The following is a 20394-nucleotide window of genomic DNA, read 5'->3' as shown; positions in this document are numbered from 1 at the left end:
CCAAATCACCTTCCCTTAACAAATCGGTACTGGCTCACATGTACACACACAAGATCACTCCTTTCTCTCTGAATACATTCCATAACCATCTTCTCCATAACCTTGCACAAGACACCAATGAGATTGTTAAGGATGTGGGAACAATATTAGGCAAGTGATCAAAGGAACCATAAGATGCCTAGACATGCGCACCTTTAAGAAGATGCACTTAAATTCTTGTCACCCTTTGAGTACTTAAGATTTCCCACCTCACAAATCAAGTAGGGCCATACATGTGTAAATTTGTGTCTACCCATGAAGGTTCAAGATACAGTAGCTAAACAGGGGAAAATTGTATACAGATCTTTTGCAAGTCTTTCTCAAACAAATACTCACAGTGCTGAGTACCTTTTGGATAAAGATCCTTCCACTTCTTCTGTTTCTGCTGAACATGACTACCAGGCTGTGGCACCTTCCTTTCAATAAGTGCCAACAGCTCTTCCTCTGGAATGCAGTAGCCTACAAAACAAAAGTGTTGTACTTAGTTTTAACTAGGACAAGTACTAGTATAAATGCATCCTCATTTCATTATGACTCTACCCAGTAACCAGCATGCATCCTTTCCCAAAAATCATACTAGCAAATGAGGTCTCTGCAGTCACATGTAGCTTTCTAACTGCCCCTTGTCTACATAGCCATTAAACAATATGGCTTAGACAAGAAGCAACACTGTTAAATTGCATCAGCATTGCTGAAATATTTGTGCACAAACTGGTGTAACCCAGTTATCCTGCCCCCGTACAACTGATCCCCTGAAAACCAAAGGAATGTCCCTATACTTTCAGGGTTATTTTAAAATGTTGTCTGTGACATTCCATTCTGGCAGTGATGCATATTTTCAATGCAGCAATGGATGTTTTTCACAAATGGTCATTAAGGCAGCTTTTAAAAAAACAAAAAAAAAAAGCCTTCTCACCACTCCTCTCCATTGCCCTACTATCCTTATCAGAAGGCACAATTTCAGAAGAGGCAAGAGCTTGGAAGGTTTGTCAGAACAGACTGACCACAGCAAGATTAGTAGAAGGACACAAATAAAAACAGACAATCCTCAGTGTCCTATAGAACCTATCAGGTTTCTTGGGAGCAGGAGGCTGATAATCAGGAGACTTGGAAGAAGCAATGAAAGTAACCAACAAGGCAGCCAACACAGCAGAACTGCTGAGGGTTTAGGAGTATCCACCTGAAGCAAATCATAATATCTCCTCTGCATTTCAAACACTTGAGAACAATCCCATGGAAGTTTTCCATCATCATAGCAACTGTGTTCCTGAAGGACAATAACTCAAAAGGAGACTCAGGAATAGAGATTCCTTTTCATCAGAACCATAAGCCAAAGGTGAAGGCATCTGTGAAGAATAGGACAAGGGCCTCTCCTCAGACTCCGAATCCTCATCCATGGAATTCAATTCCCTAGGCCATTTAGAAGGGGTAGAGGTCCAAGGAGGAACAGGCAGCAAAACTCTTCAGTAGCCTTCAGGGCCCTCAAGGCAGAAAACAAGCCCTGAGTAAACTCTTGCAATTCCCTTTGAGGAAACGCACGATGGACTGAAACATGCATCATCGTTTGTCTTTTCTTGGAAGGGACATCAACCCTAACAAATACCAGTGGCTCTGAACCTTGAAGAAATTCAATAAGAGTACCCAGAGCATCCTCCCTGACCAATACTTGCAGAATCCTTCTAGGACTCTCTGAGATAATCAGCTGCAGTATCTTCCTTGATGTCCAATTAGCCTCCTAAGTCTGATGCATCTGATGCCCTATGCTGACCGCCTTAAAACACTCCAGCTATACTCTGTCGCATATCGTCTACTCAGAGGCGATCTCTGCTTAACATACAAGGCCATGTCAAACCCAGAGCTGTTGGACATGCTACACTTAAATCCCAGTCCCTCAGAGCCACACACTCTAGGGATCTAAACCTTGTCATCACAATAAACAAAACTTGCTGGAGGGATAGATTCCAGACACAGACTCCCCAGACTCTAGAATAGACTGCCCATACATGTCAAGCAGAACGCCTCTTTGGCCCTCTTCAAAAGGAACCTTGATGACTGGATGGGAGAAAGGAAACTCACCCTAGGGATCACGTCTGTCACCCTGCTAGACAGGGGTCCAGTGAAGTAAATAGTGTGGGAAGAAATAGCCAGGGAATTGTTATGGCTAGGCTTGTATAGGCCCTAGGGCTGATAGGTTCATAGGTTGTCACTAGGCTATGTGTTAAACCCACTGACTATATCATAACCAGCCTCATTAATTATGATATCAAAAATCTCATTAGGCTTGACCCACTGCAATTTGGCTTTGTAAAACATCAAACATGCCTGTTAAATCTTGCAAACTTCTTTGAGAAGGTCACCCAAGCAAATCAGTAGTGGTCATGCTGTTCATACTGTATCTCCATTTGGCCAAGACATTCAATATCATACAGCATGACAGTATTGCAAGAAAGATATTGGCCTTAAATATTGATGATTATGTATTAAGATGGATAGACAGTTGAACAAAAGAACACACGCTGTGTGGCATATGCCTTATCTAACTATAAAGATGACCACTAGATTAAAGCCAAGATCTATGCTTGGTTGTCTTCCATTAGCAATTAATTTTCTCACCTCAAAATTGAAAATTGGGACCTCTAGATGACTAAATTAGCTGATGATTGGAAACTGGATATGATTTAATCTCTGCAGGTACAGTACTTGTACCCTACAAAAAGAATACAATACCTGGTGTATGGATAATGGTCTTAAATAGAAACACTAAAATATGAAGTATTGTTTCCTTTGGAAAACAGCAATTTACTTCAACTTACAATACTGACAACAGTCCATTATCAAGCATAAAGTAAAAAGTAGTCAGATATCTGGGCACCTAGGTAGATATGTTTTCTCGTTCTCTCTCTCTCTCCTTTGATCACTACATGGCAAGTGTTGTCAGGAAATATTTCCTATGGCACAACTAATTGCCAAGGTTGTTTCATCTACATCCAGGGATAATATCATAATTCTAGAATAATGGTCAGCAGGTATTTAGAGGGCTTAAATATAAGGAATTTATAGAAGCAAAAAAGAAAAGTGGAACATAGGTTGAAGAGCAATTGAAAGAAGCTATAATGTCTCGGAAAGAGTACGCAAAGACAGAAATGAACATAGAGCAACTGTTTTTTAAAAAATGACTACTTTTTGACATTCTAGGGCAACCAAGATTTTGCCTCAAATAAGGCAAACAGACAGGAAAGGGTTAAAAGAATGATAAATAAAATCAAGAAACTTGTGAAGGTAGGATAGAAGTTGAACCAGGAAAACATGAATACAAAGGTAAATTATACTACAGCATAAACAACTTCCTTGATTAACATAAATCGAAAGAGGGTTATTAACATCAAAATAAGGAAAATGAAATTAAAAATGCAATGAGAAACTAGAATAAGGGGGAAATCTTTTTAGTGAGAGAATTCTAGTAAGTGTGTGAAAAAAGGAACAAGATATAAAGGTCTGGTTAGCACTTTTAAATAACATTTTTTGGGTGGGAATATGATTTTGACTTGGAAAGCAGTAATGGTGGTTATATCAATGAGAGAAAGGATTCCCTTTATCCAGGGTTATAAAAACCATGTCAGTTCTGAATAATTACTACAGAGTTATAAAGTACTTAACACAATTTGAAAAAAAAAAATGGCAAATATATTGCTAAGAATAATAGCACACCTAAATCAGTGTGGTTTTGTAGAAGGTAGGCAAATATTGACAATGATAAATGAACCCTTAAGATTGAAAAGAATGATTGGACAATAATAATAATAGATGTTAATAGGTTTGGGTGCTGAAAAGGTATTTGATAGAATGAGATGGGAATTTATAAAATTGACCACGTGATGTATGTCAGTTTCCACAAACATGGGAAACAATAGTGAATATCTACAGAGGAGCTCAAGCTACGGTGATGTGCAGTGGGGAGCTCTCTAAAGCATTTAGCCTTACAAGAAAAACTGGGTAGGACTGTTCATTTCCACCAAGACTCTTTGCTTCATATTTAGAACCATTAACCAGGCACATAAGACAATCAAACATAATTGGATATAAATGGAGAAACATTAAATGAGAAAACAGCACTTTTTACAGATAACATAATACTATGCTACCAGTCGAGTGTGATAAAATACTTAATTTAATAAAATATAATTTTATAATAGTACAGCAGAACATAAAGTAAATTAAGCAAAAACAAAGGCGGTAGTAATGAACTAAGCATCAATGCATGATTTGGTTCAGGGCTTCTTTTGTGGATCATAACAAAATGAGATTTGGGAATTTGCTCCAAATGGGATAAACGGTAGTTTCCATAGTTTTGTCTTATGGGATTAACAGCAGTTTCTGTAGTCTTGTCTTATGGACACTGAAAATAAGATGTACGAAATACAAATGTTTTTGGTCCTACTGGTACTGTATGCAGGTCAGATTCATTTGCATCATCCAAGAGGTCAGATATGGACATATACAAAAAAGGAAAAAAAGAGAGTTTTGGAGGGATAACAAAGAAAGAGTGGAATGGGAAGAACAATGCCAACAAAGAAAAAGTGTAGTTTGGGACTTCCAGATTTGGAGGCATATTATTATGCTATGCAGCTTAGATTAAGGTATTTGATTCACAATATGGAATGTATGCACTAATGGAAGCAAATGATGGGTACAATGTCCAGTGAGGTAACAAAAAGATCACATGCGGGCATTTGGGCAGATTTTGGAAATTAATATGAAGAACATTATATACAGACTTGTATAAGTAAAGATATTAAGCAAATCTTTATGTTAAAGAAAGTTAGTCCTTGGAAAAAAAAACAGAACACCAGTAGGTTAATACAGCATATAGTAATAGGAATAACATAGAAGAGAATGATGTGAACATTTAGAGAAGAACAAAAAATGGGAGCAGATGATAAAAAGAGAGGAGGTATAAAATGGGATGAAGCTATACAAAAGTTGTGGGTCATTGAATTCTGTCAACGTGCATATGCAGGTCTAAAATTACAGCTTAAGGAAGAGATGAAAAGGTTGAATAGTAATTTTGTTGAATGACAAATAGTGATTTTTGTAAGTGAGGCCAGAACAGAAATGACAGATTAGTAAAGAACAGAACATATAGGACAATATTAAACTTGATAAGACAGTACAGTATAAAGATAAAAATAGCAAGGGATCTATGATTAAATAAAAATATTTCAGATATAAAGAAATATGTCAATTCTAGATACACAATTAAATGAAGAAAAATAAGAATTACCCTCACTGAGACTTTAAAAAATGTTCCCAAAGACAAGAGGGACATTTGTTGGAGTTGTGATGGTTCAGAGTTAGACAGAGACAAGAGAGGAAGGCTTTGGGAAGGTATGAAGTTACTTTAGAACAAAAATTACTTGAATGGTATGTTTAAGTCTTATACTTAGAGGATTTAACCTCAGCACATAAATGCTTTGTTTAGTTGGTATAAAATAATGCACTAAAAAGGTGAAAGCGTTACCTTTAGTGTTGGAAGTGACTAAGAAAGCCTACAACTAGAAGACAGAAAACCAAAGACAAAACATTAAAATGGCAGATGAAAATGATCATTAACAGAATTTAAAAATATAGAAGTGAGAATTTTAGAGCTCACAAACAAAACTCCATAGTAAAGAATGGGTTGTATAGGGTGCTGCAATGGAATCTGAACTTGATGAGGATATTGACACAAAACAAAGTACCCAAGATCTACATCTACTTAATACTGTAAACCAATAAAAAGCGAGAGGTCACTGGTCCAGTTGTTAAATCTTGAAATAGAATGAAAATGAAATATAGTCACTAATTAATGCCTAATCTCAAACAGGTTGTAAATAGTTAAATGTGTGTTTAACTGTTTTTGTTTGACTTAAAATTACTTATTAAATAATTAATCATGGAATTAAAACTGGATAGCTGCGGTAATATTTGGATCTGCGTGTTTGACAATGGCAAGTTACAGATAATTGAATGAAAGCACGGACTGACCTGAGGCTGCTTTATTAGTATAGTAAATTCATTATGAAATACTTCTATCAGCAATCAGTGCCAATATAACAAGTGCTGTATTCACACAGGTTGCATAGAATGTTAAATTAGTAAATGGTAAACTAAAGTATTTACATTACTTAAAAAAGGAAAACAACTCACCCCTTAAAACAAACAAAAATAAGGTTCCCTCACTCCTAAAATGCACTCAAATTAAAGAATTTAGAAAAATAATCTAATCCACCACAGCCAAATATAAACTTTAAATACCACAATTGGCAAAGACAACTGACAGAACTGATGAAATTAGTTATTTCTTTTAATACAGTTTAACGTTAACTGTTTATTTATACTGTAAACCTTTTACCTCACTGCCTATTCAAGCAGCTACTTTACAAGCATGCTTGGCTAAACATGTTTTTTCTTCTGTTACAGCAGTGATCTGCAAAGTCTGACTGGATTGCCAGTGAAGCTCTTTTTTATAACATTTTATTGGAAAAAAAACACAAGTAATTTCTTGTGCATTTGATTCAGAAAAGCATTAACTTTTTACACTTACAATAGTAAAGGAAGAACAGAAAATTACTCACAGCTATACATTAAATTATTAGACTCCCATAGTCTGAAGGTACTGTGATTTATGCTAGACTCCCACATTCCAGTGTTATCTAAATGTAATACATCTGGTTATACTTTACAGCAGACTCTTATATTTCAAGGATCTTATGATAACACAAAGCAATTATAGCTGAACATTTGTGCTGAAAAAATTAACTAAATTAAATGAACATTGGTCCAGGGAAGTGAATATTGTGGGAAGAAATAGCCAGGGAATTGTTATGGCTAGGCTTGTATAGGCCCTAGGGCCGATAGCCTAGTACCAACCTATGAACTATTCATGTATGCTACATTTTTAAAACTACACATAAGTATAAGTAAAATGAAACTTAATACAAAATGGAGTAGGGGAAACCATTTTATATTTATACAACAGCTATGAACAGTCACAAATTCTTCTTCAGTTATTTAAGAAACCTTAGGAATATTACACAACATTGCACAGAACTGGAAGTTCAGAGTCAGCGTCTGAGGGCAAAGCCAACATATTAGCAGATAAATTTAGTCCCACCTTCTCCCCCCTCTATATCCCCTCATTTCCTCCACATGACATCTTGTCTTTACCCTCCTCCAAAAGATCACTTAGGAGCAGGTCTTAAAGCTATTCTTGAAGGTAAAAGACACTTGTTCCATGGTCACAATTTGCTGGGATGTTTCCATGCAAGTGTGAAACATTGCCTCACAAACCCACAGCTGACTATGTTCAACCTTAGCATCTCAACTGATTTGTGTGTCTGAATTAATTAACAAAGAAAAACTGCTGTGGAAAAATCACTTACGCTTTCAACAAGGGCAAACTGGTTTACACAAAGCACACTAATCTCACCAAGGCCATTCATAACATCCTACAATTAGGCATTGTATACAAACCAAATGTAACTCCTTATGCAACTCCTTATATAACTCAATGGATAGCTGACTGGGTCACAAACCAAACCCATCAAATCAGGGTTGGGGAACACTCTCCTCTAGAAAGCTTATCACTAGGGGACACCAGGGATCTGTACTCAGGCATCTCCTATTTGCTATTTACCTTTATAAAATTCAAATTGATAAAGTGTTTATGGCTGACCAAGTCTGCAGATGATTGCAAACTTGGAACCATCATCATCTATGAAGAGTACTCCTGGGTCCTTTTAAGAGGGATTGATGTTCTAACAAATGGTGCCAGGTCAAATGTCTAAGGTTAAAGGAAAAAGTGCATTATCATCGCCTTCAGAAAACTCAAGTCCCCAAGCACCTACCACAAAGAAGATCCCTCTCAAAAAAGATGCATTTATTAGGGACCTGGGCACTTGCATAGACAATGAGGTGAGGTCTCCTCTGACCACAATATTTACACAGTCATTAAAAACATTCTGTCATGTTCAGCTCATCTCCAAAGGTGCAATTCCTAGATGGCAAGTGCTGAAGATACCATGATGAATGTTATTTCTCTGGTCTAGATATAATTTTATCCAGTGTGCTTGCTGCTAGATCAGGTTAACACCTACACAAGCACATCTATCCATACACATTTAAAAGTTGCAGAAGACTCCTATAATGACCCCATTAATGGAAACACCATCATCCACAAAATTTACCAGGCAAGGAGGGGGAAAAGTAGATTGCGCGAGATAGACTGGCACACACACACACACACACACACACACACACACACACACACACACACACACACACACACACTTGAAAAGTTGCCAATCTGCCTACTGCACATCTTTGGAATGTTGGAGGAAATCACAACACTTGGAGAAAACATATATAAACACAGGGATATATCAACTCAAAACATCCTCAGAGTGCTTCTGGCAAATTTCCTCTAAAACTGCTACACAATTATTGGAAAAAAAACACTATGCAAAAACAACTCTCTGAACATTACATCTCATCAGCCTCTTTTATGATGACAGCACTGTTCTTTGCAGATATCCTAATGCATACCTGTAACCCCTCCGTCATCACATTCCAAGACTAACTTAGTAAAAACAACTGACCAATAAAAAGCCTGTGCCCTTCAACAAAGCTATTAAAAAAATGTTCACAATCAGATCCTGGACCACATGAATAAATGTGGCCTTTTATTACACTCAAAATGTGGCTTTAGAAACATTTTCATTAGCTTCACAACTATATAGAAGTTTTCATAGTGGAGAGCCATTATCATTTTTAGGCTGGAAGGAAAAATCTTTAACAAATGTTTATGCTGAGATAACTGGGACATTGAGGAAAATGACCAGTGTTTAATATCCGTGATTGCATTAAGATAAAATTATTTTTACTGCAGCTGTCAAACCTTGGTTTGCCATTCATTTCCAGATGTTCACTTGTGCACCAGCCAAATGACAGTTGAGTGTTTTTGGTTAAATATGTCCACTTGAAATTTAAAGTTTTTGGGTGGTTGAAAATTTGCAGAACTGATCACTAACAGTAATTCTTTGATATTCACAGAGATTTCTATACTTGTATGTTTTACACCCGTACTGTAGACCATCTAGACAGAATTGATGAAAAAATGTTTATTTGCAAATGCATGGAATTAATTTTGTTCAAGCAGTTGAAGGACCTTTCGACAGTTATGCATTCCTGTTCCTTAACATTCAAAGGAGATCATCCCATTTTTTAATGGGAGTTGCATGTGTTCAGAATTCCAAAACAATTTGAATTTGTTAATAAAGGATGCAGTTTCCCCTACCCTCAAGTTGAGATGACAGGTGTGTGATAAAAGTAATAGATTGGGGGAAGCCTTTCACTGAATTGCTATTCAAGGTTTTTGGTTTAAGAATTTCAAAACTTATGTCGGGGTTATTACACAAATATTTCTAAGAGCTCTGACACATTGCTTAGTGTGTTTGATTTGATATGCTTTCATGTGGTGCAGCAATTGGTGGTTATGCCTCACAACAGTTAAGTCTGTAGTTCATTCCCTTGTTGGGGTACTACCTCTGCAGAGTCTACATGTCTTCTCTTTCTGCGTGGTTTTCGGCTTCCTGATACATTTTGATACCTCTGGTGGTTGAATTGATATGTTGAATTTCATTCATGACATTGAGTATGCATCCTTCAGAGGCCTGGTTTCCTGTCTGAGATCTGTTGCCTACATTATGCCCTTATAGCCTACCTTCGCATACAGTCTCCCTTTTGACACACAAGCATATAGTGGCCATTTTAAATTTTAATGCTTTTATCTGTTTATAACTCCATACTTCTGCGGAAGAGCATTGTTAAACTGCTTTCTTTCATTGTTAAACTGCTTTCTTTGTGTTGTGCAACTTTGCTTTCTTTTGAGCTGCCCATTCATTGGACTGGTTTTGGTTTATTGGCTATATTGTAGTTCTAAATAGCCTCTGTTACTATTCCATAAGTGCCCCTTGTCTCTCCCATCTTTGATTAGCTGTGCTTACTTTTCTAGAAAACAGATGACATTTCTTTTCAGCTATGGTTCTTTCATGTTTCGTGTTATGATGAAGGTTCAGATTGTAATACAAGCATAAGACTTCAACACTAATAAAACAAAGCCAAATTGCTTTGGAGTGAAAACTAAAATGACTAGTAAATGGTGTAATACTGAATGCTGGTCATATATAGTAGGCCAATTCAAACAGTTAAGTTTCAGGGACCCTTTAAAGCTGTCCAGTAATGGTAGTACCATGAACCACTGTGTTAAGTCCAACTAGCATTCTGCATGGTAACACTTCTTCAGGGCCTCCAGTACTTCTTGGCTGGACGAAGGGCCTTAGTACACCTCTTGGAGACCAGCAACTCAACAAGAGTCTGTGTAAGGCTAACAGTAGTACCAGAACATTGTAGTACAGAAGTGTAAAGGAAGCCAGTACAGATAATGCTGAGGTGTTCGGTCAAAATCCTGTCTGTAGAATTCTGTACCAGGTAGAAACGATTACTTTTGGGTTCTTAGAGCCCCATGAAAAAGAGGCTACAGCTCTCTTACTGAGTAGACCAAAACCTGAACAATTACTGTCTTCAGGTGGAGTAAAGTGATTTATTCCAGTTGAAGCTCATATGAAAGCAAGATGAATTGTGACCGACTAGTCGGAGGTGATCCAGCTGGAAACAAACTCAAATTTTCATTCCTGTGGATTATTCAAGGTGCATAGAACTGAAGCTGTAGAGTTCTGTTTTTGTGGGGTGAACCAGCAGGCTTTCTGTTTTTGGCAGTGTTGAGCTTCACACGATTATGTTTAATCTACTGATAACATTCACTCTAAAAATTTATATTGACTGTCACCAGCTGTTTCTCTGCGAAAGGAGTACAGTTTTGTGCATTATCTAAAGTTGAACCACATTTCTTCTGATAATGGCCCAAGGTGTAAGTATCCTGCATTTAACACCCTGGAAGCTAGGAGGAAGAGGTTTAACACCACACTTTAACTAAATCCTGAATAGATAGGAGGCAAAGCAGTCGGATAACAGAAGTTCTGCTGTAATATACTACCCTACCCAGTTCAGTGGGAATTGGTTACTCACCATGTCAAATACTGCAGAATTACCAAGGACCAAAACAGAATAGAAACATTAGTCTCACCATTAGACAATTTGTTAGCCACTCTTCTTTTAGAACTGTAATCTCAGTGGTAGGGGAGCGTGGAATCCAGACAGAAAAACATCCAGCTCTGGTCAACTGTACCAGCACAGGATTAGGTTGTGTAAAGGGAAGGTGCAGAGCAGATTGGATCCGGGGTTGACTGACTATAGTGGGTGCACCACATTGCTTGAGGTTGCCACATCCATTTAGAACAAGGGTATTTTGCTTCTTTTTAATTGACAGTAGCAGCAGTTTGAACAATCCAGTCCTTTTTTGTAATATGAAGGAATTAATTGCCAAGAGCCATGATTCCTTGTCTGTCAAGATGTTAGTTAGCCATAGCCAGAATTGTCTGACTGGACATAAGGAAGTCTGAATTCTTGTAGCAACATCCGCATGCAGCCAGATGGACAGTAGACGAAGAATATGCATTTTTTTCTGTGCCCCTATTTTCAAAAGATTTTAAATTCAAAGCTGATCTGCATAGCATAGAAGAATGTAATATTGACTGTGACCCAGGAGGAAACTGCCTGGGAAGGAGAGGAATGATGGCATGCTACTGTATACCTTCTCTTGTTTTGTGGGATTGAAGGGTGAATACCCTGCTGAGGATGAGACCTTACCTAGCTGGCCACTTGCATGAAGAACAAGACTGTTTAGGGCCTACATCATGTGAATGGGTGTGACATTCTTCAGTGCTCATTGTACTACAACTACCCTGTGTGCAGTTGCTGTGGCATTTGGTTGGTTAGGACATGTGTTTAAAAAATCCATATTGCTGCTTGTTTTAGGACTGCTGTACTGCAATTGTCTGTCACCCACAGTGGCAGCATTTCAGCACGGTTGACTGCTGATGCCTTCACCAACAAATGGTTTTGACCTTCAGTGGAAACACCATTTGCACTGTTCTTTTAAAGCAAATAATTCTAGGTTATTAAAGTGTGTTTTGGTGCACTTTTTTGGTTGTAAAAATGGCTACCGGTGTTTCTCTTAGTCGGTTTGTTTGGTTTTTCCAAGAGTTTTGCAAGATGAACAGAGATGCAGTTAAAGAAACCAGCATTGTATGGATGAATTCATGTCAGATGGTCAGGGTATGTTGTGAACTGTTACTTTTGGGAGAGGCATACAATAATCGATTACCAAAAGAAGTGGTTGTCTCAATAAATTTGAAAAAGCTATTACTAACACTGTCTAGTATACTGTCCTTGATTTAAAATATATTGACTTTAATAGGACATCAGAATTAATTGGAGCCGGGGGGCGTGGCCAAGGATGAACACAGGATAGCAGCAGATTTCTTCAGCTCCACCAATTTCATTACATTGACAGGAATTAATTACTTAAAAAATTAATTTTTGAAGTAATTTTCTTTCTAAATATGTTTGTTTTATATAGTTCTTGAACTATATCTAAAAAAGAAAGGAAATCTTAATAATATTCCTGTCAGAAATTACTTTGGAAATTTTCCTGTCAGTTTATCAGTCTGAAATGAGTTCCAGTAAGACAAATTCTCAAGACTCCAGCATCAAGAAAGAACTTCAGTCTCTGATAATTATAGTCCAGCAACTTACTGCTAAGATGGATAAAATGGATACTAAAATAGACACTTTCATAGAAAAAACTACAAAACAAATAGACTTGTTACATATGGACCTGCAACAACAGAAGATCCAGATGACAGGCATAGAAGAAGCTGTGAATGACATGGAAAATAAAATACAAGAACAGGAAATCAACATTGAGTTCCTGCTGAAACAAAATACACATTTACAAACAAAGCTGGATGACCTGGAAAATAGATCAAGGCGCAATAACATTAGGATTTTTGGACTGCCAGAAAATATTGAAGGTAACAATATTACTTCTTTTTTAACAACATGGCTCCCTAAAACTTTAGATTTACCAGAAGCATTCTCTTTTGGTATCAAAAGAGCACATAGATCTATAGCTAATACTAACTCTAACAAAAACTATCCTAGATCAGTTATAGTTAGATTTCTATCATCTTTTGATAAAGAGATGGTTCTTAAATCTGCTTGGGCTAAAGCTCCTGTTAAGTTTAATGAGACAACTGTGCGTTTTGACAATGACTATTCTTCCATGGTAATTGCTAAAAGAAAAGTTTTTCTGCCACTAATAAGGGAGCTTAAAAAGCACAGTTTAAAACATACCTTCTGTTTCCTGCCAAGCTTAAAATCTTCCTTCCTGATGGTCCTAAGGTCTTGATGATTTAGACTCCGCTTTACTGTTTGTCAAAGAAAAAAAGGATTTTGAATAAAATAGAAGAAATGGAATGGGCTAGTTCTTCATTAAAGAGATTGGCAACTGAAGCTTCCTGGAAGACTTCAGAGAAGAAGAAGAGACTAAAAACAAATGATTTGTTATATGTTTTTTTCTCTCTCATCATTTTAGTTCATTATTAATCTTTTTGAATATAGTTCCTGCATTTCCAGAAAGCCACAAATATTTTGGAAAAGATTTAATCAAAGTTATTCTCTATGTGCAAAGAAATGTTTTGTTTCATAACCAGTCAAAATGCCTGAGGATTTAATGGCAGGCTGTGACTCGATTTGTTTTTCTTTCTGAAAAAAGTAAGGTTAGTAATTTGATACATTTTTTTTATCTTTACCTTTTTTTTCCTTCTTTTATTATTTTCTTTGTTTAAACAATGACATTCTATTTAGATTATGTAGTGGGTAAAGGGTGGGGGAGGGCAGGGATAGAACAGTAATGAAAATATCATTAATAGAATAATAACATATTTATTTCTTGTAAAAGTTTATAAGTTCTTCAAATGCTATTTCTAATTATACTTTCTTGATTATACTGCTTATGCTTGTTTGTAAATAATCTGTCATGCTTTAACTAATAATAATCAGAACTAAATAAGAGTAAATAATATGTTTTATTTTTAACTCTATTAATATAAACAGTAAGTAACATTCCATTGTATATACTTCTTACAGCTTTCTCTTACATTTTTATTTCTGCCTCACTCCCTTTTATTTTCTACTCTCTTTTCTTTTCTTTATTAATATATAGAAATGCTTTAGACTGTGTGGGCACAGTGAATAATAGGATTTGTATGAAAATTGAGTTGGGAGAAGAATGCTGAGTTTTATTGCTTGTTGGTAATTTTGAGTTTAATTTCACTTGCATAGAGGCTGTGATGATCTGTGGAATACATTGTGGAGGTTCTGTCATGTTTAGATGCATTTACACTGCTAAATGAATGTTTGTCACTAGTTTTAATAAGTTTCCGCCAAAATGTTAAGAGAGACAATCTGGGATGTGGGCTGTCTTATGCACAATGTCCTTGAGTTACCTCAGAATCTTCAAATCACAGAATTCTCACAGAGAAACTGAAAGCAGTTAGTATAAACATTGACAAGGTTATCACACTGACACACCACAGATTCAGGAAAAATACTCTGTTCATAAAATATGTCAGTTATAATGAGTTTAAATGATGTAGTTTCTTGTAGTAAGTAAATGTCTTATTTTAGAAGGCATAAAAATGAAACATTTATTTAAATGTTTTTGAAAATCTACTTAACAGCAGCATAATAATCTGTGTTAAAAATTTGTGTTCCAAACATATACTTTACTATAACTCATTTAATTCATCTGATTGACAAACATAAATAATCTTATAACTCTATTCTGGAAGAAATGTCATGTGATATATTTTAAAGCAGTAGGTTAGCATGATTGTAAAATCTGGTTACCAATATGTGTTTGCTGTGCATTATTTTGTATAAAGCAGACAGATTTATTCTAGGGACAGCAAGTAGGATAGTGCTCTACTAACACACAACTCAGTGAGATCATATATATATATATATATATATATATGTGTGTGTGTGTGTGTGAGTGTGATGGCTTTTTTTTCTGAGAATCTGCATAACTATCCAATATGATTTATAATAATTTCTATGAATACAATATTTTACTCTATTGACAAAATGAATGTCTGCCACAAGTTTTAATAAGTTTCCCGCCAAAATGTTAAGGGAGACAATCTGGGATGTGGGCTGTCTCATGCATAGTGTCCATGAGTTTCCTCAGAAGCTTCACTCACAGAATTTTCACAGAGAAACTGAAAGCAGTTAGTATAAACATTGACAAGGTTATCACACTGACACACCACAGATTCAGGAAAAATACTCTATTCATAAAATATGTCAGTTATGATGAGTTTGGATGATGTAGTTTCTTGTAGCAAGTAAATATCTTATTTTAGAAGGCATAGAAAATGAAACATTTATTTAAATGTTTTTGAAAATCTACTTAACAGTAGCATAATAATCTGTGTTAAAACTTGTGTCCCAAACATATACTTTACTATAACTCATTTAATTCATCTGATTGGCAAGCATAAATAATCTTATAACTCTATTCTGGAAGAAATGTCATGTGATATATTTTAAAGCAGTAGGTTAGCATGATTGTAAAATCTGGTTACTAATATGTGTTTGCTGTGCATTATTTTGTATAAAGCAGACAGATTTATTCTAGGGACAGCAAGTAGGATAGTGCTCTACTAACACACAACTCAGTGAGATCAGATATATATATATATGTGTGTATGTGTGTGTGTGTGTGTGTGTGTGTGTGTGTATGTATGTATATATGTGTATGTGTATATGTATGTGTGTGTGTGTGTGTGTGTGTGTGTGTGTGTGTGTGGGTATGTGTGTGTGTGTATATGTGTGTGTGTATATGTATGTGTGTGTGTCTGTGTTTATGTGTGTGATGGCTTTTTTTTTTTTAGGTAATACATAGGTGTTTCTGAGAATCTGCATAACTATGCAATATGATTTATAATAATTTTATGAATACAATATTTTACTCTATTGACAATAATGAGTTTAAGTAAATGCTCATATACAAACAATTCAAGATTTTTGGAAGCTGTTGATAGAATTCACATGACAGAAAATAGATGCATCTTAATGCATGTAATGTCTGAATCATATTAGCCAAAGTTTTTGATTTAAATGAATGTTAGAACATAATTTTCTCTCCTCTTGATTTCTAACATTAAGATTATTTGAATGCTATTAGAATACAAGTGTTATATATTACATAGATCTATATAGTAGTATGAACAGTTTTTAAAAAAAAAAAAAAAAGTTTATTTTAGTTTATATGATGCTGTTTTACCAAATGTGTAGTTTTGTCTTGATAGATAATTGAATTGAAAACTGTTAACCTCAGTTAAATATAACTAGTATTAAATTGATAAGGTGGTAGCTGAGGTACTGCTGCTTAGGGTAGGAGGTTAACTTGAGTAGTAAATACTGCTCTAAGTTGGAGTTTTCAACTCCAGGCGGGATGCAAGGTTTAATCCTTACATTATTTTCACTTGTTCATTGTTATATGTATATAGTTTTGACATCCACAATATATTTTGTACACTCATTGTCACTACAAACAAAATTGAATCCTATACAAAATCCCATAAGAGATTTAATAAATACAGCTATATTTAAAGGTACACCTAAAAGAGGAGATGTAACATTATTTATCTTGTTATTTGTTATTTCGATCATAAGATTCTTGTGTTTTAAAAATGCCAAATGACATCTTTAAAAGGAATTTCTTTAAACATTAATGGATTGAATAATCCGTGTAAAAGGGCAAGCCTAATAAGATACATTAATCTACACAAGGCCAATCTAGTCTTCCTGCAAGAAACCCATCTCTTGAAAAAAGATATTGATAAACTTGCCACTAATAAGTATACAGTATTGGTTAGTTCAGAGCACACTCAGAAAAAAAGAGGAGTGGCTATTTTATGGAATAAAAGTATGCCCATTCCTAAAACCATTAAGTCTTATCAGGATGACAAAGGAATGTTTTGTATGGTTACAATACAAATTAATGGAAGACTTACACTTTAATTAATGTATATTGGATACCTGGAATTGGTATTAATACAGTGAAACATCATATTGATAAGATCATATCATTCTCTGTAGGGATATTATTTTAGCTGGTGATTTTAATTGTATACTACATGAAAGTGATACTACCACTATAAAGAAAAGAAGAATTACATCTAATGCAAAACATTTAAATGATTTTGCTAATTCTTATCATTTGAATGATATTAATAATCAGATAGAGTCAAAATCATTACCATACACCTTTTTTTTTTCTAACAGATACAAAACTTATTCAAAAATAGATAGGGTCTTTATTTCTAACCAGATGGTAACAGATTTAATTAATTCCAAAATCATTTCATGTCCTATATCTGATCATAACTCAATTGTTTTTGAATTCATGATAAAAAATACTCATAATGTTCAGATCAAAAGGATAACAGCATACTTAACTCAGCTAAAAGACTATAAAGAATATATACTTTCAGAAGTACAACATTTTCTAGACATAAATAATACTCCTGAAGTCTCCATTGTCTATGTTTGGGATGCCTTAAAATCATATCTATATGGACAAAGTATCAGATGGTATAATAACAAAAGGAAATCTTGGGATAAGGAATTGTTAGATATTCAAAGTAAACTAGACTCTTATAAACATAATAATAAAGAAAATATTATGGACAAGAAAGTTATTGAAGAAATAAACAAACTAAATGAGAAATACAAAGAAATTTTGACTCATAAAGTTAAAATAACTTTAGAGAAATACAAGTTTTTGTCTTATTCAATAAGCCCCAAATACTTACATAGACTTAAAAATAAAACAAAAGATTGAATAAACAAAACCATATCAAAGAAATCTTTTCTCTAAGGAAAAGAAGAATGTTTCTAGTATACCAGAAATACTGGATGAATTTAGAAATCACTTTCACAAGATTAACCATAACAACATTAACATGGAACCTAAAGATAAAATAAAGGAGTTTATAACCACAAACATGAATAAAAAGCTTAATAAACAACAGATTAAACTATTGGACAAGAGTATTTCATATACAGAAGTTATTACACAAATAAATAAGCTTAAATCAAACAAAGCACCGGGTAATGATGGTATTATACCAGAGATATATAAAATCCTTTCTAAAACTACATATTCATTAATACATAAGGTTTTATTCTGGCCCAAACTGAGTTAATAACCCCCATCTTGGCAATATACATTTATTTCACCAATTTTAAAACCTAATAAAGATCCAACTAGATGTTCTTCATATCGACCCATCTCATTACTTAATGTTGATTATAAAATGTTTATGAGTATTTTTGCTGATAGATTGAAGACAATTATCCCCGGCATTATAGACATAGATCAGACGGGCTTCATTATAAATAGAAATACTTTTGATAATATAAGAAGAACTTTAACATTAATTGATTTTGCAAATAGGAAAAAGAAAGATTTAACACTTATTAGTCTTGATATAGGTTCAGCATTTGATTCAGTAAGTTGGGACTATCTGTTTACCTTACTGAAATGCACAAATTTCTCTGATGCATTTGTAAATTTAATTGAGCATTTATACAAAGGAACGCTGGCTTATATTAAGGTAGGAACATATGTTTCACAAAAATACCCATTCTTAAAGGTACAAAGCAAGGATGTCCACTTTCTCCACTATTATTCACTTTAGTAATGGAGCCTTGGGCTAATTTGATTAGAAACAGTACTGACATAGAGGGTTTTGAAATAGAAGAAAATACAACATCAAAATTCAACTTTTGCAGATGATGTTCTAATTACATCAGCAGGATCTAATTCTTCTATGCAGTCTTTATTTGATAAAATGATGAATTTTAAAAGTATTTCTGGTTTAATATTCAATGAAGAAAAACTAAAATACTACCTATATATACACGAAAAATACTCTCATTAGTGATTTTACTAAATATGTACCCAACTCAGGTCAGATAACTTATTTAGGTATAATACTATCTAAAGATATTAAATCTATTATATATAATAACTATAATACCTGTTTTCTTAATATACAAAATCTTTTTAATACCTGGAATAATATGTTTTTACTATGGAGGAGAGACTTACAATTATTAAAATGATAATATTCCCCAAGATTTTATACTTAATACAATCAATAATACTTTCACCTACAAAAATAACTATCAAGAAACTGAATACACTAATGTTAAATTTCTTATGGGCACCTAATAGACCTAGGATTGCATTAAAGAAACATACTAATAGCTGGTCTCAAGGGGTATTTCTTTTCCAGACTTTAATTTATATATTATCTCTTCTATTATAAAAGTTATTACTTTATTAATAGATCGGTCATATGTCAAAATGGAAAGATTATTGGGAGCTAATTAGTATGCACTTCATGAAAATCTCCTTAACACATAAAAATATGATTATAAATAACTCCATGTTGTGGTTGCTAAAGGAATTTTGTACTTCACCTATTACACCTAAACATATGGTCTGTTACCCATTAAATATTATTATTAGTTATCGTAACTTTATATTCATGCACCCTAAGTATAGGGAATGGAATTTTATTGTATTCCCTATAATTTATACTCAGGGTATGCTTATGTCATCTACTTCTGAAGGAGCTCATTTAGCTATAGATAATAATCTAAAGTACTGGTATCAGCTGATATCTGATAATAAAGTTAAAAATCTAGATTTCTTAAAACAAGAATTTGATCTAAGAGAAACTTGCTGGTTAGAGGTTCAGATCTTTAGACAACATCTCATTGATAGAATAGATCTAATGTCTATAACAGTTAAAGAATCTATTCCAAAACTGATTGATTACTTGATAATAAATTTACAGCATAAAGTTTCTGATAAAGGTAAACTTTCATATATACATAAAATTATCAGACAAGAAACTTTTTACAATGTAGATTCATACTGGAATTATTTCACCTCTATTAATGGGGACCCACCAACTCAACAAGATAAACAATATATATTGGAATCTGCTTATAGAACTACATCTTCCATTGTCTGGAGACTTTATACATGGAAATTTTTACATAGATCTTTTATACACCTTTGATGATGAATAAAATTAATAATAAAGATAATCTATGTAAGAGATGTAATGTAGAAATTAATGCTGACTGGGCTCATATGTTTTATGACTGTATGAAGTTGAAAGAATACTGGAAGTCAATTAATGAATTTTTGCAGGCTCTTTTTACAGATAATTTCATTATTTCTAAGTCTCTTATATTATTCAACACACC

The 20394-nt window shown here is 34.3% G+C and overlaps 1 protein-coding gene across 3 annotated transcripts in view; it reads right to left on the bottom strand.

Moving 5' to 3' along the window:
* Positions 1–20394, bottom strand: part of LOC122809419 (zinc finger protein 501-like) — a 115692-nt gene that overhangs the window by 22319 nt on the left and 72979 nt on the right. The window contains exon 3 of one of the 3 annotated variants that reach the window (XM_044080908.1): positions 376–498. The exons of 1 other annotated variant lie outside the window; for it this stretch is intronic. In XM_044080908.1, coding sequence (XP_043936843.1) covers positions 376–498 — 123 coding nt within the window. The remainder of the gene's footprint in view (positions 1–375; positions 499–20394) is intronic. One more of the 3 variants, XM_044080919.1, reaches the window with a different exon arrangement.

The sequence above is a fragment of the Protopterus annectens genome, chromosome 1.part1 (genome assembly GCF_019279795.1).
Source record: "Protopterus annectens isolate FY-2018-M chromosome 1.part1, PAN1.0, whole genome shotgun sequence".
In the NCBI taxonomy this organism is placed as follows: Eukaryota; Metazoa; Chordata; order Ceratodontiformes; family Protopteridae; genus Protopterus; species Protopterus annectens.
This window is presented reverse-complemented; position numbering and strand designations above follow the sequence as displayed.